Below are 27390 nucleotides of genomic sequence, written 5' to 3'. Positions count from 1 at the left end.
CTGAGTGAGATTAGTGTCTAATTCTGTGTTGGCAATATTACAGAATTTTAGTCTTATCACTACCTGTAGGGAATCATAACAAATAATTGCAAAGTATAAGATAGAATTAAGGCTAAATCCATGAATTAGGAGGCTGTTCTTCTGCATCTGCTAAATGCAAATTAATTGGATAGTTGGACTTACTCTCATTTTGTGATAAAATGAGGAAATAAAGTGCTAACTTCCTAATAGCAGCTTGAAAATTGACACTTTGTGGAGGTGGAAGCCCCTGGATCTCAGCACTTTTCATAGCTACCTGCTCAAAAGCCACTGACTTATGCAAAGTAACAAATTTTTTATTAAAGGAAAGACCATCAGGTGCTTACAGTGATTGATTTTCTTTTCTGGTTTCCTTATGAGTTGTGAGAATTTGTCATTAAAATGAGGAATTATGTCTATTAGGGCTCCACAGAGGGAATATGTGGTGGAAGAGGGGAGGTGGCATCTGTGTGTTGTGTAATGCAGTTACCCTGATCTGCTGCTGATGGGTGTAGTGCAGATATCCAGGGATGCTGTAATACAAAATGGGTATTTATAGGGCTGTATAAATATAAATGGGTTGTATGTGGGTTGTAATACTGCTTTCAAGAAAATGTCTTTTGAAAATTGTCAGGATGGAGCACACCCAGAATGAAGCTTTAGTTTTTTAGGATTTATACAAGAGTCTGAATTCCACTAGAAGTGAGCTAGCAGTGACCAAATCTCCAAAGGTGTGTAAAACCTTTGATGGTTTTGAGAGTCTAAACAATTTCACTCTCAATGCCTGAGGCTGCAGCACAGCCAATTTAACAGAATGTTTCATCTGTGACAAAGTAATACTGAAAAGTTGACAAAACTGATGAGATCATTTCTAATACAATGAATTACACTTCATATTGTCTTCTGGGTTTTCACACACAAATACTGCAGCCAAAACACATCAAGAAGCATCTTGGGTAGATCATGATCAGTTACCAACACCTACAGCAAACTAAAGACTTGGTGCTTTCACTGTGAAATTTGTAATATTAATGTTGTAGTTTTAATTACTCTTGCATTCCAAATGCCATTGCTCTAAAGAAAAAAACCCAACTTTGGAAGTTTGAGCTTTAGTTGAGGTAAAAGTTGATTTTGCCTGCCTATCAGAGAGATGCCCTCACCTTGTCCTTTCTGAATTAGTCTATTATTCTTCAAACTATAGTGCATTCTGAAAGATTCCAGAAAGCTTATTGCTTCTGAAAAACAAATAAAGCTTATTCTGTAATGTTTTAAAATGTTTTGACTAAATTTTCTCTCTTTGTCCTTCTTTTCAGAAGCAATATGTTACATGGAACTGGAGGAGATTCCAGATTCATGCATTCTTCATTAGAGCTTTTCTGTTGCCTGTCAAACCAGTTATTTTGCATTATAGATATATTATAATTATAATGATTTAGTAGATACTTAGAGGGAACTTCTGACACTAACTGGCTAAAATAAGGACATTATCTTCAGTAGGTTCTGGAGGTGTGTAAGGGTTAGGACAAGGCTATCTTTAAATTCTTCTCTATGTTATCAGTCAAACTTCACTTCTGTATAACTCCTCTTTCACTAGTTATTATAGGTACTCCTGAGTTGACTTGAACTTGTTTGGAAAAGGCAGTTGGTTCATCTAATTTAATTGAATGTTATTAATGAAATTGCATTTGCCAACCACCTTGGCACCAACACCCTTCATGTGCAGCTGGAAACACTCTTCAGTCACACAGCAGTGATTGTTAGCAGATGGAAGTGAGCTGGCTTGTAGTAAAATTTTTGTGGTCTAATACAGTGAAAGCAGAGCATGCTTACAATAACCAATTGCAACCTGTTTATTATGTACCACAGTTACTCAGATTAATTTTTGGAGGTTTCTTATTTTGTACATTTGTAGTCGAATTTTGCATGATTTGCAGTCTAGTTAGAAAGTATTTCTTTCCAGAAAATGAGATTAAAAGAAGACACTCTGCAGTGTTGTGTTCTAGTGGTTTTGCAGATAAATCAATACACTCAAAAAGAAAAAAAAAACATGTTTTTTTTCTTAAAGTGCTATACTCATGAATTTTGCATGGCTGTGGATTCCAAAAGGCAGCATATAAAGGAGAATCTAGGCTTGCTAAATATGACTACTGAATGTTGATTCAAACCTCAGACTGTATTTCTGTCTGCTATTAATACACTTGTCAGTGTTGTTATCGTCTTCCTTCTCTTCTATCTACTTTAGCTATTTCTGGTTAAGTAGGTGGATGGGAATTCTTTTGCCACAGTGAAACTGATCTGGAGAATAAGAGAAACAGATCAAGTTTGCTGAAGTCTTTGTGTATCTGTTGGCAATATGCAGAATATTTGCTGCAAGGCTTGGGTGGTTGGCAAGTTTACAGAGATAACCCCAAACTCTCTGACTTACATGGGAACAAAATCCAGCCAGGGGTCAGGGCATTAGGAAATGTTTGCCTGTGTTCCTCAGAAGTGTGCAGGGAATAAAAAATGAGCTTTTAAATAAAAGGGATGATGCATTCAATGGGCATCCAATGGTAGTTATTGCCACGAGGAATTGTGATCCATACTCTCCAGCTCACAGATTTGGGGCTGGGTTGGTTTGAGCCTGTTGGGGATGATAGAAAAGCTTGGCTTTCAGGATAAATGTCACCATGTCCTTGCAGGAAGTTTATGTGTGTTGTGTCAAGCTGTCACTGGCTCAGCAAATGGCCTCAGGCAAGTCAGCCAACTTTTGTGGAGCTCCCAAGTTCCTGACTGGGGAGGAAACAGGAGTTTCAGGTTCTGTTGTGCTACTGACCAGATTTACCAAACATCTCTCCTGGTGTGGTAAAGAGAATGAAGCTCCATTGATTATTTCTAATGGGAGAACCTAGCAGAACAAACAAACAAACAAACAAAGGGAGACAGGTCTCTAGGGGATTCTATGATAAATCATCAGGAGCAGAAATGGCAGGTCTTCCTCTCTGAAACATCACAGGGAAAGGAACATCATCTGGTGTGCACTGCCTTCTCATGCATAATCCAGGTTTTAAGAACGAGAGAGGAACGGGATGTTTCATTCTGTTCTTTAATTTAAGCTTTTATCTTTAGCTCCTTAAGACTTTTTTTATTATTAATATTGTGTTACTCACTGTTACCCTGGAAGAGTTGGCGACTTCAAATATGTTCTTAACATTTCTTTGTGTTTTTCTGTATTTTTTTCCCCCAGGGCTTGTGTTATCTTGGGTGTCATATTCCTCCTGTCATCTATATGTATTGTGATCAAAGCCATCCACGATCTTGCGAAGAGGGTGCTTCCAGAAGTGGTAAGGTGATTCCTGTTCTTTTAGACATTCTCTTTATTCTCTGCCCTGACAGTGAGACTGAGAAATGCCAGTGCCTCCTTTCAACAGCCTCACTGAACTCTGTGAAGCTCTAGCAGGTGCATTTCCTGCACACAGTGGACCTGCTCTTCCAGCAGTACATTTAACTTACATGATGGAGTCTGGTCTTTATGGGTTTTTATAGACTTGACCCCAAATCTCTGTCAGTGTAACCACTTAAAGCTTCTACACAGGACTGTGGAAGTTCACTTACAGAGAGGAGGCTTCTCTGGGCTTAATGAATGTACTAGAGTGTTTCCACAGTTCACTACTCCAGCGGCTTCAGTATTTCATTTTCAGCATGGAAAAAATGTATTTTTGGGGTTGTATTTTAATGTCTTCCAGCTCTTGCCTCCAATTCCAGAGCCATGTACATGTAGCAGGGATGAAACAGGTGAGGGGAGCATGCTGGGTGAAAGAGTTGTCTTTGGACTGACTCACCATGGAGCATCACCAAAGGCTTTTCTCCTGCTCTCTGCTTTCTTTTGGCTGTGAAAGCAGTCCCTCCCTGGCCTGTAGAGCAGCTCTCCCCAGTGGCCTTTCTCTCAGCTCTGCTCTGGCCTGTCCTGCTTGCTTCCTTTCAGTACTGGCTATTAACTTCTACTGATCTGAACAAGGTGCTGACTGGGAAAGCCCTTTGGCAGTGGTTCCACTTCCACAAGACTCCTCCTAATGTGCTCAAACAAAATGAGGCTTCAGTTCAGTTGCTGTGTGCACATCCTGACTTGGAGCTTTGTCTTCGGCCTCTGAAGTTTGGTCTGGTTGTGTGTTTAGCCTTCCACATCAGGGTTCACCCTGCCAAGCACCACATGGAAACCAGAACTCCTTCCTTTCAACCAGGAGATGGAGGCAGAGCTGGAAAATAAAAAAGCCAAAATGGAATTCCATCTGCTACCCACTGGCAGCAGCACAGATGACCTACAGAGTCCTGTGTTCTCCTGGAAACTTGCAAGAAGCTGGGCAATTCCAGAAGCTTATTTTTAGTAGTTTAGCAAAATCTAGGTGAAGATGAGTAGCACAGCCCATGAGTTAGCACCTTCCTGAATTGCAGCCAGGTGCATTGTTTGACTGCAGGTGATTCATGTTCTCTTTGCATTTTGCTTGCCCTCTTTTCCAGTCTCCATAATTCCCTGCCTCCTCAGCTTTGCCAGCATTACAGCACATGTAGTTCACCAGCCTGGTTCTGTCAGAATGATCTGGGTTAGCTTAAACACTTCCAGGAGTTGGTTCTTAAACCCAACAAAAACATTTTGACAGAACTGGGCTAGGGAGTGAGCAGAGCATGGGGCACATGCCAGTGAGGATTGAGAGGGAGCATGTGAGGGTGAGTGTCATGGTCAGCTAAGGGACAACTTCTTAACTTCTCTGTGCCCAAACCATGCTAACTGACCACAGTTTGACTCCTGTTTAGTGAGAAAATGAAATATAGAGTCCTGACTCAGTGAAGGAGAAGGGAAAAGGGAGGCTACATCAATGACTAAAACACCAGTTTGGTGAATTTCTGGTAGTGTATATCAGATGAACTTGGATGTCTCAGTCTAATTCATTGTGGGCAAATGCTTTAATAATTCTATCAGGAGGAACAAAAGTTTAAAAGTTGTGTCATCTATCTCTCACTTTCGTCATTACAGGTTCTGTCTACAGGACAGGGCTTTGTTTCTGACTTGAGAATTGCCTTGCATTGTAAACATTTTTTTGTGATTTGCAGGCATATTGTAGTTCCTAATTTTTAATTTTTTAAAATACAATTACGGTAGGAAAAAATATGGAATCAGACCTACAGAAAGGTATCCCCGAAGAGAAGATGCCATTACATTTTCAGTGCCCCATAAGAATGATTTGTACAGATTTTGTACAAATCTTTTGTCACAGACTGCCTTGGATTCAGTTCCATGTGCTAAATCTGTGTCAAGTAGGTAGAAGTTAGAGTGGATTCTGCTTACATTTGACACAGTATCAGGGTGCTAATGGATAATCTTCCTGTGACTGCTCTCACTCATTTAGGCACTCAAGTAGTACCAACAGTTTGAAGGATGTGTCTGGCAAGGCATGGACTGGCAGGGATGACTGGTGGCAGAATAAAAACCACATGAACACACCTAAAGGGTTTTCATACCTGGCAATTCTGCCTGGAATGTGGGTTGGAGCATGGCATGAAAAGAGATGGCACTTTTGTTCAGTGCCTCTGAAATGATATGGCAAGGATTTTAATTTCAAATCCTGTCAGTGCATCTCACTGTAGGAAACTGATTCAGCAAGGGTTGTGTGACAGGTGAAATAGCTCTGTGAAAATTCAGAATAACAGTGAAAAATGGGAAGACTCAGAGGACAGCATCACTGCTGCAGGTCATGGCCAGTGAGGTATAATGCCTAAGGGTTGCCAGCATTAAAAGTAGATGGGGGAAGAGGATGTTGTTCAGTAGAAGTCTTTTTGGTTGCCCTGGCTGTGCCTGAATGTGATGCTGATTTTCAGGCTGCTCCTTGCTCCCTTAGCTGCTCTGTGTCTAACAGAAATAGTAATTTTTCCCAGTTGTTTGGAACTGTGTTGGTTGATTGTGTTCCCAGCTAATTTACAGCTGCCCAGGCCATATCATCAGCATCTGAGCAGGGTGGAAATCTCCTCAAATTACATCAGGAGGAAGCAGAAATTTCTGCCTCTGATCCTTTGTCAGGGTGCTGTCATCTGCTTCTTGGACCACTGAGCTTATTGCTAATGGTTCTAATTTCTGTAGTATCTTACCATGTAATTAAGTAACCAGTTCTGCATCAAAATACTGACCTGAAATATTTTCTGATGGTGATATCTGTGTCACTGGGATTTCGCATCAACTTGGTATTCTGAGTCCAGGGAATTACCCTTGTGGTGTGAGCAGGAACAGAACATTAAGACTAAGGAAAAGTGGTGTAAGTCCACTGGAGTCCCAAACTGGTATAAAACTGGGGTGAAGAGCTCAGCACTAGATTAAGAGGATCTGTGCTTCAGCAGAAAATTTCACATGTGAGTCAGAGTCGCATGATATTTTTTTTTTGTGCCATTTACATTCTTATTGCTCTTTATTGAAGCAAAGGTCATTGAAGATGTGGGGAATTTTTAAAGCATCTTGTGAAATTTTAGCTGTGTGACTTCCATCTTAAGGGAGATTATGAAGCTAAAACCCAAATGGAAAATGTTGCTCTTGGTATTCAGATGCTGAACACAAAGTTAGTACTGTCAGCCCTGCAAATGGAGATGGTTTGGAATGCATTGCTCTATGTAGGGGATTCAAGATTAACCTAATGATAATAATAATGCAAAGCAACATGACTGACTGCATTGTTCTCAGAACATTAAAGTCTCTTTTTACATCTTAATTTGTGGTAAAAGTCAGCAGCTTTGTAATAATTTCTCTGAGTTCATTTTGAATTCCAGAAGTTCTGGAGGAAATAGTATGATATAGACAAGTTTAATTTTAGAAATGAAACAGACTGGGTAATTAAGTATCTGCTTGCTAATTGTAAAAATTAAGACTAAAATCCTAAAAGCAGAGTCAGTAACTTTTGAATAATTCTAGATCAATTATAGGAAGTTCATTGTATTTGTTGTTGCATATGAGATAAACTTGTGTATCTGTCAGTTCTTAATGTGCATGTAGCAAAAAAAATTTTTTTTGGGAAAGATGTTATGAATTCTTTAATGTAGAGATTCTGTTGTCTTTAAAGACAATCTTGGAAGATTTGCTTTCATGAAAATAATAGCAATAAGAGAAAATATAAAAATGACATGACTAGGATATAATTTGAAGTACTTTCCCAAATGCTTTGAATAGATATTTTCTTACTTATGTGGACATTTATAAACAGGAGTCTTCGGTATTTTTGTCATTTCATATGATGGTTTCAGGTGCAGGTCTGGCAATCCTCAGCAGGATCCAGAGAACCAGGAAGGGAATGACAGGTTTACTGCACATTAATGGCATTTCCAGCTTGACTACCCCATTCTGTAGGGGCTTAAATGTCCACAGATTGTTGTTAGTCTGCAGAGGTGATACTTAATTTACAGGGCAGGAGCTCAGGTTTAGCTCAGTCAGGCATTTTCCAGTCACCCATTTGAATTCTCTTTTATTCCACCCTGAATGTAATTTTGTTCAAACCTGTGAATGACAGATCTCCTGATCTGCCCTGGCACAGGAGAGAGGACAATTAGAGCTCCTGACTTCCTGTATTTCTTAATATTGCTTCTGCCTTTCTTTTCTGCTTCTTGTTTGTTTTACCTCTTGCTGTGTCTCAAGTAAAAATAAACAATAGGTAATGTTATGTCACAACACAAGCGTTCAGCACAGGCAGTGATTTTGTAATTCTTTTGAATGCCTCAAAACCTTGGGAAATAGTGTATTTCTCCTTCTGGTCCCCTTGCTTGATAGGCTAAGGACTGTAGTTAACTGTGGCATAGCCTTGAAGGTAGGATATGAATGACTAGGTAGATTATTAGTTTAAAATAACTTGGATAAGCTTAATAATAAGTGTTTGTCTGGAATTTTGACTTTGGTGGTGTTTGTGTTTCCTGTATGCAACAGCAACCATGGTCCTGCTGGGTCAGACTGAAGGCCAAACTTTGGTCTTCAGTGGCTTTCTTCATGCATTTCTTTTTAATTTTATCTCCATCTTTAGCTGAGGAAGCCTGGAGAGCCCACAGAATTCAAAAGATAAGGATCACCAGGGATTTATACAATGTATTCATTTGCAAATTACTATTGAGTAATTTTGCAAATTATTGAATTGATATTTTTAGAGAACTTTAACTGTAGATTTCATTTCCTGCAGTTAACAGCAAGTTCAGAAATTGTCATTATTAGGTAAACTTAGGGTTTTCCCATTGCACAGGACTTTTTATTTATATCATAATTAGAAAGAAGCCTGCCCTGAAAAATTATATTCTGTGTCAGGAGAGTTGGCCAGCCAATTAATTATGCACTTACTATATAGTTCTGTATTTGTATTAATTATACATCTCTTACTGTGGGGAAAAGCTCATTTTCAAGTAACTGAGATATATATTAATCCTCAGTGCTCAAAACACAATCCCTTGTGCCAGAGTTTTCAGTATTTGTGAGGTACAGCAGTGTTCTTCAACAGTGGTCCATAGAATGGTGTATGTTTTGAAATTAATTAATTAATGAAGTAATGAATTACTGGGTTGATGGTAACATAGATGGAAGAGAAATACTGCAGCTGAAGAGATCTGTTTTTCCACAAGGTCTGGAAAATAGAATTATTGAATAATATAAGAGAGAAGTGGAATGGATCTTTTTTCTCCCATTTTTGAAGATTTTTACATTACCTTTTTTGTGCCCATAAAACAAAAGTATTATGGGTCTCTGATTCTTGGACAGAGGAGTAAATGAGGAGAACAGAGTTTTCATGTCACTTCCAGAGGGGATTTATCTGCCGTGTAACCTCACCTTGGATTTGTAGAGATGCTTCATTTTCCTTTGGAGGCGAATTTGGGTGTGGGTGTGAGTGGAGACAATTTCTGCCTGTGCCAGCCGCTTCAGCGAGCTGTGACCTCCATTCTCACTTGCCTGAAAATATTTTTAATTAAAGCTTCCTCATTTTGAGAATTTAGAGATGTGATGATATTTTCCGCTTGCCTTAGAACACATTGGTTTTGAAGGAAATCTTGCTGTTTCTCTCCTCCTCTGATGGTATCTCCAGAATGCTTCGATTTTGGGGTAAGATTCCTGGAGATGAGCTGTTAAAACCCCACGCTGTGCCCCCTGCCCTTCCCAGAATTTTTCAGTGACACCACCAAACTTGAAAAAATACTCGAAATACTACATAACCCCCAAAGAGAACAAATTTTATACAAGAGATATGTGCCATTAATCTGTGGGAACCTTACAGCTGCAAATTCCACTCCTTTCTGTGTTCCTGTCTTATTTTTTATATAGCTGGGAAATTTTTTATTTAGCTGGGAATATTTATTCTATAAGGGTCTGCTTCAACTGACATGCTGCAGTTATTATTTCAGTTTCATACCATTGATCCCTAAGGAAATATTTTTCACAAACCAGATCTTTGTCTTTTTGTTCCCTCTCCCTCTTTTTCTTTTTTCCTTTGTTCCAGCACTTGCTGAAAGAATTAGATGAAGTAGGCCAGCTGCTCTGCTTTCTGGAGTGTTTGGAATTAAAATTTCTGATCATTTTAGCTGTTGTTCAATACACCTGAATTAAAAAGCTAATCAGTAATTGACATTTGGAAGAGAAAGTCTTCATTTTGTTTACCCTTCAGGTTAATTTTAAATGAATATTTCTCAGATCATGTAATTTAGGATGGGTTTTTTTCCTACAATGATGAGTGTTGAACCTAAAATAGAATAATTTCTTGTTGGCTCAGAAATAATTTGCTAAGGTTTCCTTTCTGCTAGCTATGAGATTCAGAATATTTCCCTTATTGTTGCTTTCAGAGTTTGTTCTCCAACCTGTGTTAGCCATAATAAGATAATTCCCAGTAGGAAAAGGAATTACCATTCCTTTATTGATGTTTCAGAGAGCAATATCCACAGCCAATGCCGTCCCTGGGGATTTGGTACACACACAATTCACTACACATAAGAAGGAACAGTAATTTTGCATGCTGTTGATGGCATCATGGATCAGAAACTATGGGATTTCTGTGTAAATTTGAGTGATTTCTTGACATTAATATATTGAGAAGGAATCTAAAAATCCTTGAGTGTAGGTTTTGAGCACTGTTTTCTGTTTGTGTTTCCTACTGCCAGCTCTGTGACAAAAAAGCCCTTCATCATTTGCCCCTTTACCTTCATCATGTCAATTACTAGACATTCTTGGGTAGTACAAATATAATTTAGATGTGAATGATGTGTTTTATTTTGACCATAGCCACAAAGAATTTGCAGACCTCTTCTTGTTTCTTAAAGAAAGCTCACAAAGCTCCACCCAGCCACACTGGGAAAGACCGTTTTAATTTCACCTGGGGTTGTAAATCAATATCCATTTACTATGCAGTTACTGCTTGCATTTCCCTGGGTAATAGTATAACACATGTAATGTCAATGCAGTTTGGCATTTGTCCTCATTAGTATGGCAAAGGACACTTTTTTGCAAGAGTAAGCAAGCATCATGCCATATTTGTGACATTTCCTGCAGAACAAAGGAGGAGAGATGTAATCAGTTTGTGTACAAAGGACGTGCAGCCCATCTGATGTGGTGCCTCCAATGCTTCTGTAAATGAAATCTCTTGAAAAATTAGGCCATATGTTATTCTAGCATATGTTATTGATTGCAGTTGAAACAGGAGGGTAGGGGTGGCACAGTGTAGCTTTGTGAGTTCTATTTGATTTATTAATAGTTTAAAATAAATATGTCATAAACATATAAATATATTCAACAATGTCAGCAGCTGAATTATAGGCCAATAGCAATATAACAAACAATATTTGTGATTATATACACATATATCCTTATACACATTTCCCTTTACATTTCCAATCTCATATATAATTTATTGCTTTGCCATTTCCAGTCAAAGTATCATACACATTAATTTTACATTAGAATTCTGCTTTATAATTGTCATCTGCTATGTATGGCTTGGAGTTTGGCCTGAAATACATGTGCTTCTTGCTGGTTGTTGAGAACATTGTCAATAGTTGAACTGAAGAGTTAAGCCAGGGTTAGGGCAAATGTCTCAGCTACACATCATTCTTTGTTCAGGGTATTGGTGGAAAGCCTCATTTCCAGATTTTACCACATGGTGATAAGAAGGAAAAGCTGGTGGCTGCTCGCCCCTAGGTGGGTGATGAGGAATGCACTGCTGCTCCCTGCTCACAGGAAAAATCAGTCTCACTCTTCCGAGGGTGTGCAAATACAATTCTAATTTATGTTTAATAACTTTGATGTCAAAGCAATGTAGTTGAATTCTGGGAAAAGGGGAAGCATGACTGATGTGATAGTTTCAAGCAGACCCTTTGCAGGAGTCCTGAGGTCACCTCAGTGGGTTCTCTGGAGCTCACAGTCCCTTGGTTTTCAGCCCCTGTGCTGTGCCATGGCATTCAGCACACCCTGCCTTTGTTATCTGTTTCTTGAAAAAGCATTCTGTGCTGTGGAATTGCTTTGTCACACCAAAGACAAGTTTAAGCATTCATAAGATTTTTTTTTTTTTGTACTAATAATAGATCTTTGTATCTCCATGTGAAGATACTGTCTCCTGCTTGAGTCAGGGACTGGGCTGTTGGTTTGTTTTCTGACAGTGAAGTGCAATTAAAACTCATCCCTTTTGAAGTTTGCCAGTGAGAGAGACCCTCTGGCTTCCCAGGGGCTCCCTTTAGACTGATTACATAGACTATTTATTATTTGAGAGAAAGTATGATACAGATTTGGACTTCCTTTTAAAAAAAAGTGTTTGTATTAGAAACAGCTCTGCTGCTCTCTATAAATTAACAGAATCCTTCAGGGGAAGAAGAGGGAGTCCTTTTTGACTGAGCAACAGGCTCTGCAGAGGGGCTTTTAGTGATCCCAGTGTGCCCAGGTGACATGGCAGCTGCTGGGGGACCTGGAGGAGCAGGAGGCAGTGGGAAGTGTGTGAAGGTAGGGATGGGGAGCAGGGTGGGAGCAGAACCTGGCAGGTGCTGGCAAGGACGGTCACCAATCACCTGGACTAAAAAAGGGTCATTGTTGGGATCCAGGAGACAGATGGTGAGTTGCAGAGATGGGCAAAATTAATATTTAACAACACAAACTCAGCTCAGTTTGGGCCAGCCATGACTTCACTCCTGCCAACACCATCTGTAGCATTCCAGAAACACATCCCTACCTCCTCAGCCAAGAGCAGAGAGGCTCAGATGAGGAGAGGTAAAACACTGTGAGACACCAGGTTCTCTGGAAAGGGAAAAAATGGCATGGAAAAGGCAGTGCCAGCCATTCCCTGCTCCTGCAGGAGTGTGGAGGAGCTTCTGGCTGGTTCACAGAGGAGGCCAAGGAGAGGGCAGAGGGGTGGAAGGAATCCTGCAGCTGTTGGGGTGGGAGATGCTGCTTGGTCTGGGATTGCAGGAAAATGACAATCAAGGAAGGACAGAGCTTCCTTCCATAGAAGTGGATAACTTTTGACCCAACACTGTACAGTGCAGGTGAAATGAGAACATTTTTACATCCCAGAAGTGGAAGGACTGGAACTAAAGGAGAGTGGGCAGAGAGGAGCTGGTAGAAATAATATATGAAATCAGGGCAAAGTTTTAGGGTCAGAATTAGCAATATGCATTCTGGGGAAAGATTAGGAACACAAATCAACTCAAACTTAGTCACTAGGCTGGGAATTGGGTTGAAATATAGCTACCTAGTAAACCATGCACTGAAGAATCCATTGTCAGATTTATTATTATTTTTTTACTTTCTACAATAGATTCAGAAAGAGATCAAAGTTTGAACATCAAAACCAACAAATTTTTTCTTAAGCCATAAGATTGCTGCTGCTTTTGGTGAAATCCTTGAAAGCAGGGACAGAACTGTTGTGACAGTTTTGCAACTCCCTCTTCCGAGCTGCACAGCTGGGGACAATGCATTTGGATAAAGTGGAGGAAAGATGCCTGCTGACTTCTATTATTCCTTTCTTAGGAATGGCAAAAGGGGAAAAGATTTTTTCCTAGGAAAGCTTTCTTCTGGGAAAGAAAGCATAAAACCACGGTATAAAACCTTGCATAAAATAAATCTTAAGTAGGGACTTTGTAGCTATTAAAGTGCTATGTAATGAGAAGGTAACCCAGGATGGGCACCTTGCTTTATGTACAGTGCTGGTCTATACATGAAGCCATCTGATCAGATTTATATGTCCTTTAATTAAGGTCTCCTGTACACTGCAGTAGCAATGAGGGAATATGATGAAAAGAAATGGAAAAGGAAGGAGCTTTATTTACTGCACTGGGAAGCCTTTATCATATGGAAATGATCAGAATTTAAATTTTTATCATCTGTCACGATTTGCTGCTGCTTTAATTAAAATACCACCGAGGACAGGAGCAGTGAGATGTGCTCCTTGCTCTAATGACTGTCAGATGGGAAGGCAAGGGGTGCAGAGAGGGCAGGGCTGCGGGAAGATCCGCAGGGAGATGTGCCAGATGGCCAGGCTTATTTTATTAATTTAGCTCTCCATTAGGCTTTTCTTTCCTTCATTTCTCCAAAGGGTGAGTTGGTTTGATGGGAATCATCTCCCAGCCAGGGGATGGCGTGTTTAACTCTCCGGAGCCCACAGCAGAGTGTGGCTGTCACTCGCCTGTCCCAGGGCTGTCACCTCTGCTCCAGCCCAGGGCCTTGGCCCACAGCAGCCCTTCTGAATGACAGAATTCATGGAATTCTGCTGTCCTAAACCACTTCCAGCTCCTTGGCAGCAAAACAGCACCGAGGCAGTGTTTTGAGCTGGTTCTGTCCTCTCATCCCCACCTGCTGCCCATTGCTGCTTTGGGCTGATTGTCCCACCCTCAAAACCTTCCTGTCACCAGCAAACAGCCTCACTCCTCTTCTCCCAGCCCTGGGGGGCCTGAACGCCCAGAAAGCGCAGAGAAGTACTGAGGAAAGGGAGTTTAAAAGCTTTTTTCCCCTATGTGTTTTGTCCTCACACACGCTCGGTTCGCGCGGATTCTGCCGCCTCCCGGTGGCTCCTGCCGGGAGCTGCACACCGCCGGAGAAAAATCAGCAATTTTGGGGATTGTTTGGGACAAACCCGGGAGTATCGCCTTCTGGAAATCTGCTTGGCACAGCCTAAAGCGTCTTGTTTAATTTCTCCCCTTTCTTGTGTTCGCTGTCAGAGCAGCAGCCTCGATTTGTCAGGTGCTCTGCTTTATCAGTGGTTATTGGGTTAGTATTGGCAGGAAAATGAACTTGCCTTGTGTGATTCGGTGATGAAAAAATCCACTAAACTTAGGAGGAATTTCTCGATCCTGAATATGTATCCTCTATAAAAAACCTGTTCAGCAATTCATGAGTTCATTCAGAAATTTGTATCACATTTAGGTTATTCCTGGGTTTTAGTGGAGTAGCTAGACTTATTTTGATCATGGCTGTATAGCAGAACAAATAGCAGGATGCATTTCCACATACTATGACTTTAGTGACACGTGCAGGAAAAAAACCTGAATTCACCCCAAAAATTTGTGGCATACCATGACAAGAAAAAAACCAAACAAAAAGCTCTAAATAAAGTGCCATGCAGAGGATGAAACCTGACCCAATAGCACAGGGATTAAGGCATAGCATTTTCAGGATGCTGAATCGATAACTGGAATTTTGAACATCTGTACGAATAATTTTCAAAATATCTTGTCTTGTGATTCACAGATTTTTTCCAAACTGTGCCAGTTTGTAATGGTTTTCAAGTGCATTGCAAAGGATTTCACAGGTGTAGAAAAACTGCATTTTGTCAGCCCAAGGCTGACAGTGACACAACTGTCAATAGTAACTTTACAAATGCTTTTTATCCTACCTTTACCCCTAGTATTTGAGTTCTGTGTTCTCATTGCTTCTATTTTACTGTCTTTCCCTCAGTGTATTTTGTCTTAATATTGTTAATATTGTACCAGGTCTAGGGAGAATGAGCTCATGATTGAGAGTAACTGAAGTAGACCTTCAAAATTATATAATATACGAAACTCTATGAAAATATTGAATGATTTATTTAGGGATATGAGTACATTATACCAGTAATCTAATTCCCAGTGTCTTCCTAAGCAGCTTTCAAAACCATTTTTTATTTTCTTTGGGTTTCGAATTGCTGCTGAAATAATGAAAATGGATGGAGCTGATGATGAATCATCATGACAATGTTTGGTATCAACAGGGACTTTTGCTGGAGTGTTTTAATCAGGAGCAGGGTCCCAGTGGCACTGGCCCACTTAGACCTGCAGATACCAATTAAAAAAGAATTCTTGCTATTTCCTTTATTTGTACTGGCGTTGCAACAGCTGAAATTAAAGCTTCTATCAAGAGTAATAAATGAATGTAACTCAGAGCTCTGGGGTTAGGTGGCAGGCAGGCCAAGAGCTCACCTGGGTTTTCCTGCAGCCCTTGGGTTGATGTGTTGGGGGAGGAAGGCACAGGGACTCCTTTGGGCACATCAGTGCAGACTGAGCTCCCAGGAGAGTTTCCTCCTAGCCCAGCAAACACTAAACAGTCAGCAGGAAAGGCTTCCAGACAACCTTTAGAGAATGTGTGTTGAGCAATAATTAGCTACCCTTCTCTGCCCTGCACAGACACTCTCTGGAGGGAGCCTGGGGAGCCCATGTTGCACCTGCAAATTGGGCAATGTGGGTGTTGCTGTGAAATGGAAGTCCATGAAAAATCTGTTTTCTAAGAAAGAGCTAAACCTTACTTTGCACATCAGTATCAGGAGTTTTATGGATGTAGCTTGAACGAGACTTAAGAAAAAGGAAACGAAACAAAACCAAAGCAAGCACAGAATCAGAAACAGCATTAAATGGTTATTTCTTACACTGAAAATCAATATTGGTCTGGTAAGTGGGATTCTATTTTCAGCTTTCCTTCTGCCTGTGGGGACTTCATTACTGCTGGCATTAGGCATTGGCTGACCTGGCAGTCTGCATTGAGCCCCACAGGTGAATATAACCTCCTGATTCTGAAGAGGCTGGGTCAATTCACAATTTGTTGGTTGGAGCTGTCATTAATTATGGCTGCAAAAGCAATTGCAGGTGACAATAGAAGTAAAATAAGCACCAGCTGTTGTAGAAGCCATATTGCAGGAAATCTTTATGCCAGGTTGTGTTTCTCAGTATCACAAGTAATTGCACAGTAATTAGTACTATTTGTCATTTAATATATGGGACATGACCAGAAGACATACTAATGACTGACATCTATTTTTTTTTCCCCCAGGATGATTTTCTCTATAGTGTCTCTGTTCTAAGTGGAATCCTTTGCACTGTCTTGGCAGTAATCAAATTTATGCTGGGAAAGGTCCTTACAAGCAGAGCACTGATAACTGATGGTGAGTGTGACACTGATCCTGCTGCTTCACAGACTCTTCCAGGGAATGTTGTAGCCACAGGAGAAGAGTGACTTCTGCACACTGACAGCTGTGAAAGAGCATTGAAATAAGGCAGCCACTGGGAAAAGGGAAAAAAATCCCCAAACCCAAACCCTAGAATAGTCTGTGGTACCACTGGCCTCTAGCTCAGCTGAAATGGGGATGTCTGGTGGGAGCCAAACAGTGAATGTGTGGATTGTAAACAGTAATAGAGAGTTAGAGGTTGAGCAGATAATGAATTAGAGGTGTATTAGTCAAAGGTTAGGCTGTAGCAGGGGATGTGACACCAATTCAGAGAGCTTTGGTTAAGCCACCTCCATCCTCACTGGCTGTGCCTGGTGAATGTAAAATCCCAGCAGTTTAAATGGAGCAAAGTCTGCTGCAGAAACAGCCTTGGGCAGAGATGATCACATCCTTCCCAGGAACCCCACAGGGGTAATTTGGCCATCACTGCCCCTTCTGTGTCAGCCCAGGTGGGTAGCACCTGACTGCTTCTGGTTTTAAAATCATGCTTTAAAAGTATATTAAAAGTATCTATAGTCCAGATATTCCTCTGGGTGACAGGGCTCAAGCTTCTGAAGCCCCAGAAATCCCAGGGATTTGCACTTCACACGAGTGAGGCCAGAGTGATGGCAGAAGTTTCACAGCTCTCAGTGAATCTCTCCCAGATTTTATCTGCCAGCACAGGACAGTTTGAAATGTTCTGTAAACAGACACTGTAGGGTGTTAATGATTTGTGGGTCGTGGTACCTAAATTATTTTATTCTGCTAAAGATTTCATTTTAAGGAAATTCAATTTTCAGTTTACTCTAAAGATACATAATTTTTGCTTTATTTTAAGCAAATTAAGCATACTTAAATTTTTTCTTGATGATGTGTGATAACACATGAGTATCTCTATCATCCCACTTATATAAATTCTTCATGAGTATTTATATTTTAAATCTAAAATAAGCAAAAAGGCATCAGAATAGAAGTGAGGGGGTTACAACTAAGCTGCTGCCTCCCTGCACTTGGCATTCTCTCCCAACAGACCTCCAGCTCAGAAATCTTGTTCTTTCCTATGGACTCTGCCACTCTGAGCATTTTGAAACAAAAATATCTCCAGCCTGCAAAAAGGATTCTGGAAAGGATCCTGGGAACTGCAGCCCAGTGAGTCTGAGTTCCTTCACTGCCAGGGTGTAAGTGGGACACGTTGGCCATTCCAGAGCTGTGCCCAGGCAGGCAAATGGTGAACCCTCCTTTAAAAAAATGTAGCTTAGTGTGGAAACAGAGCAGTTTATTCAGACAAAATATTAGCTGAAAATTCCTAAATAACTCCAGCTCTGAATTGTTCTCCTGGATGACACAGAAATCTCTTTCCCCATAATTACATCCTCGTGCTAATGATACTGCTGAGCTGGAGACTGCTCATTCTCTGATTTAAAAAATTAGGGAAAAAAGTATACAATTACCTCAGCCTGGTTTTTATCTCTCTCCTCTCCTTTAGAACCACTTTAGAAAATGTGGGAGGCAGATCTTAACATGTGTGGTTAAATATCTGCTTTCACAAGATATATTTACATATATACTGATTTATTAACAATCAGGAAGAGACAATGTGATTCAGTAGTTGAGACAGATTTAGCAGTCCCTTGCATATCTTTTTTTAGTGTTTTCTGTTTCCTGCTAATTTACCTCCTGTGATCCCTGGCTCCAGACCAACAAACTGTTTTGAGTAAAAGGAGCATGAATTTTTCTTCCTGAAAAATAGGTTTATTTTCAGAACTGCAAATTCTCTCTTATGCATGTCAAGCTCTATTAACAATTTTTTTTAGAATAATTTTGTTTTAGAATAGGGCTTAACAACAGTATCTCTTTAAAGCCCAGATGTATGAATCCTAATGAGGCAAAATGTTATTTGCACAATTTGTTTAGAGCAAAAACTCTTGGCCTTTGGGATAATAAAAACAGCCATTTCCTGCCTTGAATTTTGTGACATCTCAGAGGACAACTCTGTGACAGTTGGTGATGTCAGCCAACTTTCCTGCAGGTTTTAGGTGCCTGTTTCCCACCCAGATTTAGCCACCTGTTTTTTCCTGTGCTGGCCTTACCCACAGAACAGTGTCAGGATTAATTTTTGAGTACCTGCAGGCATTAGATGATTTCCTGCCACATCAGCAAGGAAAGGTTTGGCTGAATGAGAGTCAGGAAGGGAAAACAATTTCCTTTGCAAGTAGCTTTTACATCATCTGGAACCATCAGCCAATAATGGCATGAAAATGTTTTATTCTTTTGCATGTTGTGCTGATGGATTCTGACTGAAGCTGGAGCAGGGGAAGTAACACTGGTTTAAATTTCTAATTAATTAATTAATGTTTTATATTCCTTATATCTATAGACACAAAACACACTATTTCAACATGTGTTAGCAGTATAAATTAATAAATAGACAACGACTGGATGTGAGAGGTGTGGATCAAAGGAGACACTCAGGAACAAGTGTCATGTGTATCATTGTTGGCAGTTATGGGGAATTGGGAAAAGCTGGTTAAGTCCTGTAAACAGCAGCTGGCTAGAGCTGACTCACCAAGATATATAGAATATTTTAAGTTTCATATTTCACTTGTTGTCTAGGTTAAATGGTATGTGGATCTACCAAATTAATGCATTCTCAGTGACTTTTTTTTTTTAGAAAAACAGGGGTGTCTTTTGGGTTATTGTGGGGAAAAAAATCAGAAAAAGGGAAATTGGCGTTAAAAAACAGAACACAAGGAATGACTTATAAAACCCGTAATCAATAATTAGTCAGAAGTTGAATGATAAAGGACATTAATTTTTCCTAAAGCTCTGTGAGAATTTTGAAGGGACAGTTCTGGAGAAAAAGAGAAAGGAAAAAGGAAAAGAAAAAGGAAAGAGGAATCTAAAAGGATGTTCATAAAAATTGTAAATAGTAGATAAGAAACTGCTGTTATGTGTCTAAGACATAAATGGCAAATATTACTGGGAATATCCTCTAAGTCTTCAGCAATGTCATCAGCTCTAAGCCATAGTGCCAAACATGTAAATAAATGTATGGAGTGGGTAAAAAGCTTCAAGAGTCTTTGACAGGTTACTGTGCAAATACATTTTCCTTTCCATGAGTTCCTGGAGTTCTTGCCTTAATTATTTTTTTCCCCCTTCTAGGTTTCAACTCTCTTGTAGGTGGAATAATGGGATTTTCCATCCTTCTTAGTGCAGAAGTGTTTAAACACAATTCTTCTGTCTGGTTCCTGGATGGCAGTATAGGAGTGTTAATTGGACTCACAATATCTGCCTATGGAATCAAGTGAGTACCTGCTGGGGGCAGGCAGGGCAGGTGGGTTGGTCCTGAGAGGTGGGAAGTGCATAGCTTTAAAGGGCTTCTGTAATAGAAAAAATTATTAGATTTGCAGCCAGTACTGGAGCAGAGTGTGTGGAAAGGGTTATAAACAATTGTGGTCCCCCACATCAGCTGGAAAGCAGCCAGGACTTAAAAAGAAATTGGAATAATTTGAGATTTTTGTATACCTGCAATTCAATATCTGAAAAATAACCACAAGTGATGGATAAAATCAGTCCTCGTTGCTTTTGTGGCACATTTCTGAGCAGTGCTTTGCCAAAGGAAGTCTGGATTAAAGGAAAGGTGCCCAAGTTTCCAGAAGGATCTTGCTACTGGTTTCTGTCCCAGCCCTACCTTGTAGCAACTTCTGAACTGTAGGTTGCTGCTCATGTTCCAGATGTTGTTTCTCTTGAATTTTAAGATTTCATGACACCAGAAACAGAATAAAAAAGTCAAATAAAGCTCAGTCTGCCATGCACTTCATTGCTGCACAATTTCCCCTGATTGCACAGAATCCAACATGAATTTTGGACTTTGTACCTTATGGCTTATCTACCTTAAGAGAAAGGGGAGATGGAGCATCTTAGTGGGAACTGTGGCCATTGAGAAGCAGCCCTGGGCCAGGCTGCACTCAGCCCTCAGCTGGAAGCTGTGTGGGGTTTCCTTTTTCAACTTGGAAAACTCAATTAACATTTCAACGGGGAGCACCATTCCTGAATGAATCACTATAATCACAATTTCCACTGTAAAACCGAGCGGGCTCTGGAAAACTGCAGAGGCTGTTCCTGCAGCTGAGCCCTTTTTTATCCAGGAATATTTCTGGTGAGCTGCCCCAGCTGGGGCTGTGCTGAGTGTCTGTGTGTGACCCCAGTGTGTTCTCTCCCCTGCAGGCTGCTCATCGACATGGTGCCCCGGGTGAGGCAGACGCGGCACTACGAGATGTTCGAGTGAAGGTGCCACCCTGTCCCCTGGGAGGACTGTCAAACCACAGCGTCCTGCGTCCTGGCAAGTGGTGCCAATGGTATTTTCCTGAATATGCAGTTTGTTTCCCCGTGGTCTGTTTTCTGTTGAAGTTCGTTTGAATGGGAAATCTCTCTGTAAATCTGGCATATTGTGCACACTGCTTGCGATTCAGCCAAACAGCAGCGTTTTTGTTTTTTTTTTTAATTTTAAATTTATTTATTTCCAGTATGCTATTGATTCCTGTGACAATAGAAAACATGCAGTTTGCAGTTTGAACCCAGCTGCCATGTTGTATATTCCAGAGTGAAAGTGTTCTCAATGGTGTGGTAAGCCTGTGGGTAAAGAAGTGCCAGTTTCAGATTTGAGTTTTGGGTATTTTTTTTTGCCCTGGCCTGTATTTTCCCAAACACATGCTGTAACAGGAGTACAATCCTTGCTAACCTCTTCAACTAGGAGTATCTTACACAGAGTCTGGACACCAAGAGCTGTGTTGCTTAAAACACTTCAGTAGCTACTTCCTCCCTCTCGTTGAAATAGACACCCAGAAAGAGCAGGCACAGCCCTTTCTGTGATCAGAGAGATCCTGCATTTCAACCCCAAATTAACTGAAATGATTACCTCTTCGATTTAAATCCTATTTTTTCTTAATGAGACACTGTTCATAGCTTTGCATGGACCAAACAAGCACACACAGTGTTACTGTACAGACCAAAGCCAAAACAGTCATGCAGGGAAGAGGAGCTGCTCGAGGAATGGGATTTTCATCTCCTATTTTACCATACACAGCTGTACCAGCGTGTGTGACGTTGTGGTTGCTCTGTAGTCTGACAACGACACAGCAGTGGCTCAATCTCGTGGTGAGATACAGATCTATTTATTAGATTTAGATTGTCCTGTAAAGTGTTGCTCACTTTCCATCACACATCTTATATATTACTTAATAGCAGGTTAAATGATCAAAGAATCTTGATGTATAATCAATAAAACTGGTATCTATTTTATACAGTATCTGTAAGTAACATTTGAAAACTATTTCCAGAATGTATCATAGAAAAAAGTCTTCCTGTATAGCAGCCTATTAAACTGGATTCTCTGGCTATAGCCATTTTCTCTTTATTTTATGTACTCCAGGTTGGTTTTCCCAACAGAAAATCAGTATTGTTGCTTCTGTTTATCACAGGTGAATAAAAAATAAGACAGTCCACTGTAGACTTTGAAATAAGACCATGGTAAGTAGCTGAGTAGCTAGAAATGCTCCTTTCTACTACACAACAGGACAACAGAAACAAATGTACAATTAGACTGATCAGTGATTGATGTACAGTGAGGACACTGATTTTTTCATGGGTGTGATGTTAAAACTGTATTTCCCATCATCTTGGTGTTAACAAGATCCTTAAGGATCTCTAGCAAAAGCCAAATTCCCCTGATAGGTGTTGGAAGAGACCCCCAAGTGGTTTCCCTGAGCTGACAGTGCCCATTTGAGAGGCACAGTATTGGAAAGAGGACACACCTTGGAAAATGAAATTTGTTCTGCTGCTCTTGTTTGTTCTCACATATTTTGGATGAATTAAGTTTGTTCAAGTATTTGTATGCAAAGTGTTGCTGTCAGGACTGATGCTGCTTGTGCCTTGCTGGCACAGGAGGATGTCACTCAGCTGTGAGGTGACAAAGGAGCTACTTGATAGGAGCATTCAGCAAGGACTCCAGAAGGACTGCAGAGTGTAGGAGTGCTCACTGTACTCCTCACAGGTGGATTCTTAAATATCCAGTGCCACTCCAAGACCCTGTCTTCCTGCACAAGACCCTATTTTCTTATACTTTTGCTTAGCCCTGATATTTTCCCATTATGTTTCTTCTCTCACACATAGTTCCATGAAGGATCTGTGGAATTGCTGTTTCCTCACTGATTAACAGTTTGTCAGGCATCTTCAACCTCAGAATCACAGACCCAGAGCCTGACCCCAGCAATATTAGACATTCTATGGGCTTGTTTTTTTTCTTGGTACTGTTTACCCTTTTCCACCTCCCTCAGGGTTTCATTCCCACTGTAGTCCCATTGCTAGTTTTGAGAATGACACTTGGGAACTACCAGAAGTGCAGTTCCCCAGGGCCAGGCAGTCCAGCAGTCTCTTTGTAGCCCAGTGCTGCAGGAAACTGAGGAGAAGGAAGATTTCTTTTATCAAAAGTGGCCAAACTTCTGATAAAAACTTTGCTACACTAAAGTCTTAAGTATGCAAGACACTCAAACCAACACCCTGCTCAAACATTAAATGGTTCTGTTAAAATGCTGGGTGCAAACAGGAGCACAGATGTGCTCATGAACAAAGGGTAAACACTCAGTTAATGAAGTCTCACACTTCCTTCTGGAACTCTGGAATGCTCTGAGGATGTTTCTAAGAACAGACTGGCTGTGTAGCCTTTGAAGAGATGTGGTTAAACAAGTTAATCATAATTTTTCTTATCAGATTAGTTTATACCAATTGCAGAAACCTTTCAGTTACCACAGGTGCTTCAAAGCATTGCTGGTATTAGCAGGTAAATACAGGAAAGTAACAGAAATACTTGTGATACTTGGAAAAAGTCCAGGAAAAACTGATTCTCAGAAATGAAAGCAAACACTTGGTGATAAAGCCAGCTGGCATCAGGGAGACTCTTTATGCTACGTGACAATAGCAGAGAAAATAACTGCTCATCCATCTCCTGTGACACTGCTCGAGCCTGTCACCCTCCGAGGGAGAGTTTCTATTATGAGTTTTCTCTATTAAATGTCTGTGCCAGTTGATTTTTTCCAACTATGAGATGGCAAGTGTGCTTCCAGCTAGGCTAAGTGAAGGTGGACTTTTCAAAAGCTGCCACAGCTCAAAAGCAGTCGGACTAATCACCTAAAACTTGGCAGTGGCCAACATAATAACCTGCCTGGTGATCACAGCAGCCCTCAGCACTGCCAGGGGCTCTTTGTTGTGCACAGGACGTGAGGAAGGAGCCTCAGTGCTCACACGAGGAACAGCAGTGGCCAGAATGAAGCTGCAAACTGACACTTATTAAAGTCTGGCCAAGCTCAGAATTGCAGATTAATCCCTGAAAGTGACTGTGACACTGAGCAGATGCTGTGAATGTGGCTGTATTGTTCAGCAGAGAAGGGAGCTATCCAAAACTGTCAGGATTACACCAGCTGTGATCTTGAATCCCCAGCCACGACCCACACACACCAGGTAGGCATGGGAAATGATAATGTCCACTTCTAACTAAAAGCCAGATTTTTTTGAACCCTGATTGTCATTAAGAAAATCACCAGACTAACATCTGCTGCTGATTTATTCCATTTCACTTCTAGCTGTGGCAGGCAGACCATAAATAAGCATCATCCAACCATGGTGGAAAAAGAGTCTCAAAAGAAGGTCCTTGATGATGTTCCAGGAATGGACCTGAAGCAAAGATTCCAGACAAGAAGCTTCTCAGATGTGGGCAAATTCAGCTGTAGGTACACCTGCAGCTGGGAATGTACCAGAGGTGCTCACCACTGATAATACAAGTTATACAAATACAAATAATACAAATAATTCCCAGGGATTGCCTGGGAAAAAGTGTAGGCATTTCTGGCATTCTTTTTTGTGGGCCAGCTCATGGAGATGCTTGGTCACCTAACAAGTTTAGTTTGGGATGCAAGGGACCTTTAGATGCCACTCAGCCCAAGGTCATGCAGTCCATCTATTAAGCCTTAATAAGATGCAATGCAAGAATGTTTTTTCCAAACCTGATGATGCATTTTTCCTAGGCAGTCAAATGCAGAGCTAAGGAAATGCTGAAGCTCTTTAACAGAGATTATTATCCCTGGGATACACAGACTTGTGTAGATGCTTCCCACAGAGGCTGCACATAGTTTTGCTGTGCTGGCAGTGATTTCTCACCTCTCTGCCTGTGCTGGGTGTGCTGCCACTGAGGTGCTGTGACAGAGCCTCTGTGTTTATCCAGGGCTGAACTAGGCAGGAGTAGCACACAAAAACACATTCCTGTGGCCTGGCATGTGGGGCCAGGTTATGCAATGGAGAGCATAATTAATTCAAGTAACAGACAAGCCAGGCATATTTCCCTCTCCTGCTCCCCACAAGACTGGCAGCTGCTGTTTTCCTTTCAGCCACAGGATGGTACTGGAGGTAGCACTGAACAGTTCCAGTTTTTTCCCTGTTCATGGGATCAGCTGCTCCAAAGCCTCCAGCCCTCTGCCCAGGAGCTGCAGGGGAAGGGAAGCTCAGAGCTCAGGTCCTGCAGGGACAGACACCATCACATTCAGCTCCAGTCAGGCTCAAAGTGAATTTTCTTCCAAGTAAGTTTGGCAGGTAACTAGGAAACATCCCATTTTGTCAGCTCCAACTGCTGGCACCAAACCCAGCACCCTTCTGACCTCAGCTCTTGCTGGCACAGGCTGCAGGGGATTGTTGTCACCTCACCTCACCATGGAGCAAGGTGGTTAAACAAGTTAATCATACCTCTTAAACAGGCCAGGTGACAATGCCAACCTCCTCCTACTGGGCAGAGCCATGGGGCAGAATCCAAGGGCTGATCACATCAATTCCATCCTCCCATGGAGGTGGGGAGGAGATTAAAGCCAAGAGGGCTCTCTGGTGATGTGGCAGCTTCTCTTCCAAGGTCCCTTCTACTTCCACTGGAGCAGCAGCTGTCACCTGCTGAGCCACTGAGCACCCAAGTACATTTTCTTTGGAGTTTGTACTGCTTCAGCACTTTTGCCCAGCACTGGTTTGCTCTGACATTTCTCTCCTCACAAAGGTGTAGGAGGCAAATGCTCCAGCCAGGCAGAGCTTCCCTGAGGTTCTGCAGGAGCAAAGACCTCAAGCCAAGGCTCCAGAGCAAAGCAGGACATGCAGTGAGACTGAACAGCTGGAGTCTGCTCTGTGCTAACAGTTCCCAGGTTTTTTCACTACAAAGATTTACTACCTAGATTTTAGCTAAATGCAATCTCCATAATCAATAGAATTGATTGAATTGAAATTGAAAAAAAATTGAAAAAAATCCTGACAAGCATAAACACAAATTCAGGGGAGTGTGAGGCAGCAAAGTGGGTGCTCCAGCTCTTGCACGCTGAGAAGTGTTTTGGGAGCAGCACAAAGTCCCAACAAAATGTTTCCATCTGTGGACTCTCTACCAGCTGGAGAGACTATACCCAGTCTAAGCATGTGAGAGTTGAAATATTCAGTATTTAAGCTCCCCCAAATGAACTTTCCAATACAGCTGAATGGCGTGTGTGTTTTTTATTCCAAGTTCCAATTTTCATAGATTTTTTTTCCATTATGTGACTGCAATGCAGCCCACATCTATCTCTAGCTGCTCCCCATTTTACAGATGTCTCTGTAGCTTTTTAGATGTCAAAGCTGAACAATTAAGGGAATGAAACAGGAAGGAAAACGTTTCCAAAAATAGGCAGAACAAGAGCTTGAATGAGCAGAGTCCTCCACTAATTCATTTTGATGGTAGGAAACATTTGGAAATTGTGGTATGTTGAATAGCAACACAGAACCAACATCATTTTCACCCATTTTAATCCAAGGGGAAGAATGCCAAGGAGCATGAAAAGGGGCAACTGGTAAAGGATATTCACATCCTTTTCCTCTCTGAAATAGCCATAAAAGACTCTTGCAGCAGCACTGCTCAGTGGAAAACCCACTCTGTGTAGCCACAACACTCTGAAGAGCTTGGCCAAGTGGATATCCAAACCCACAGCACAAACTCTCTCCAGCCTGCAAACATCTGTTTGACATCTTTATTTATGCTCTTGCTTACTGGGTGTGTGTCATTAATTGGGACAGGGACAATACAAGGCATCTCAAACTGATTCTTACTGACTTCTGTACTCTTCTGAATCTACAGTGCTCAGTTCTGTGTGGTCACCTTAAAAACAAAACACAAAACCCCAAAACCTCAACAAAGAACAAACTTGGAAAAAGGTAATGTTGAAAAAAAAGTGAGCTGTTGCTTCTCTCCAGTGTAGTTGTGTTTTTTTTAAAGTACATAGCAACTGTGCTACAACTGGACATTTTGTTAACAGATTAAGAGCTGGTCTTCATTTGTTCTTTTTTTTTTAGTATTATTTTTTCCACTGCATACTGCTCCTGCATTAATTGCTCTATTACTCTTGGACACCTCCACCAAAACCTCTCCTCATCCCAGCAGCTGACAACAGAGAGCCCTGCCCTCAGTCTTGGCTGGGCTAACAAAAGCTGAGGTGGGCAGGAAAAGCCTGTCAGCAGAATGGGTGCCACTGAAATACCCTGACAGCTCCCTTGGAAAAGTTTCACTCTGACATTTGTACACCTTCAGAGCTGCCAAGGTGATTTCATGTGGCACCTCTGGAGTGCACTGAATGCACAGCCCAGCCCCACATGGGCCAAGGCTGCATGGCTGAGCTCTTGTTCCACATGCAAATGTTTCATGAGCTCCCAAGTGCTTTGCATGTTCAGTTGGATCCTGCAAGGCAATACCCTCTAAAGCTGCTATTTTACCACAGAGCAGCTTTGTCTTTCAACTCCATTGTGTATTTTGCCAGTAAGTCTTGCAGGCCTGAGAGCCACTGTGCAATACATTCTCCCTTTCCCTTTCTCCCAGATTTAGTGTGCTGAAATTCAGTGTGTTCTGTAATTGAGCATG

General features: G+C 41.2%; 1 protein-coding gene across 2 annotated transcripts in view; it reads left to right on the top strand.

Moving 5' to 3' along the window:
* TMEM163 (transmembrane protein 163) overlaps positions 1–21828 on the top strand; it is an 86224-nt gene extending 64396 nt beyond the window's left edge. For both annotated transcript variants that reach the window (XM_085067080.1, XM_085067079.1), the window contains 4 exons: positions 3245–3341; positions 16274–16385; positions 19590–19731; positions 20655–21828. In XM_085067080.1, the coding sequence (XP_084923206.1) occupies positions 3245–3341; positions 16274–16385; positions 19590–19731; positions 20655–20715 (412 nt within the window). In that variant the 3' untranslated portion in view covers positions 20716–21828. The remainder of the gene's footprint in view (positions 1–3244; positions 3342–16273; positions 16386–19589; positions 19732–20654) is intronic.
* Positions 21829–27390: the final 5562 nt, after the last annotated feature.

Source organism: Lichenostomus cassidix, chromosome 7 (genome assembly GCF_008360975.1).
Source record: "Lichenostomus cassidix isolate B80296 chromosome 7, HeHo_3.0, whole genome shotgun sequence".
Taxonomy (NCBI): domain Eukaryota; kingdom Metazoa; phylum Chordata; class Aves; order Passeriformes; family Meliphagidae; genus Lichenostomus; species Lichenostomus cassidix.
This window is presented reverse-complemented; position numbering and strand designations above follow the sequence as displayed.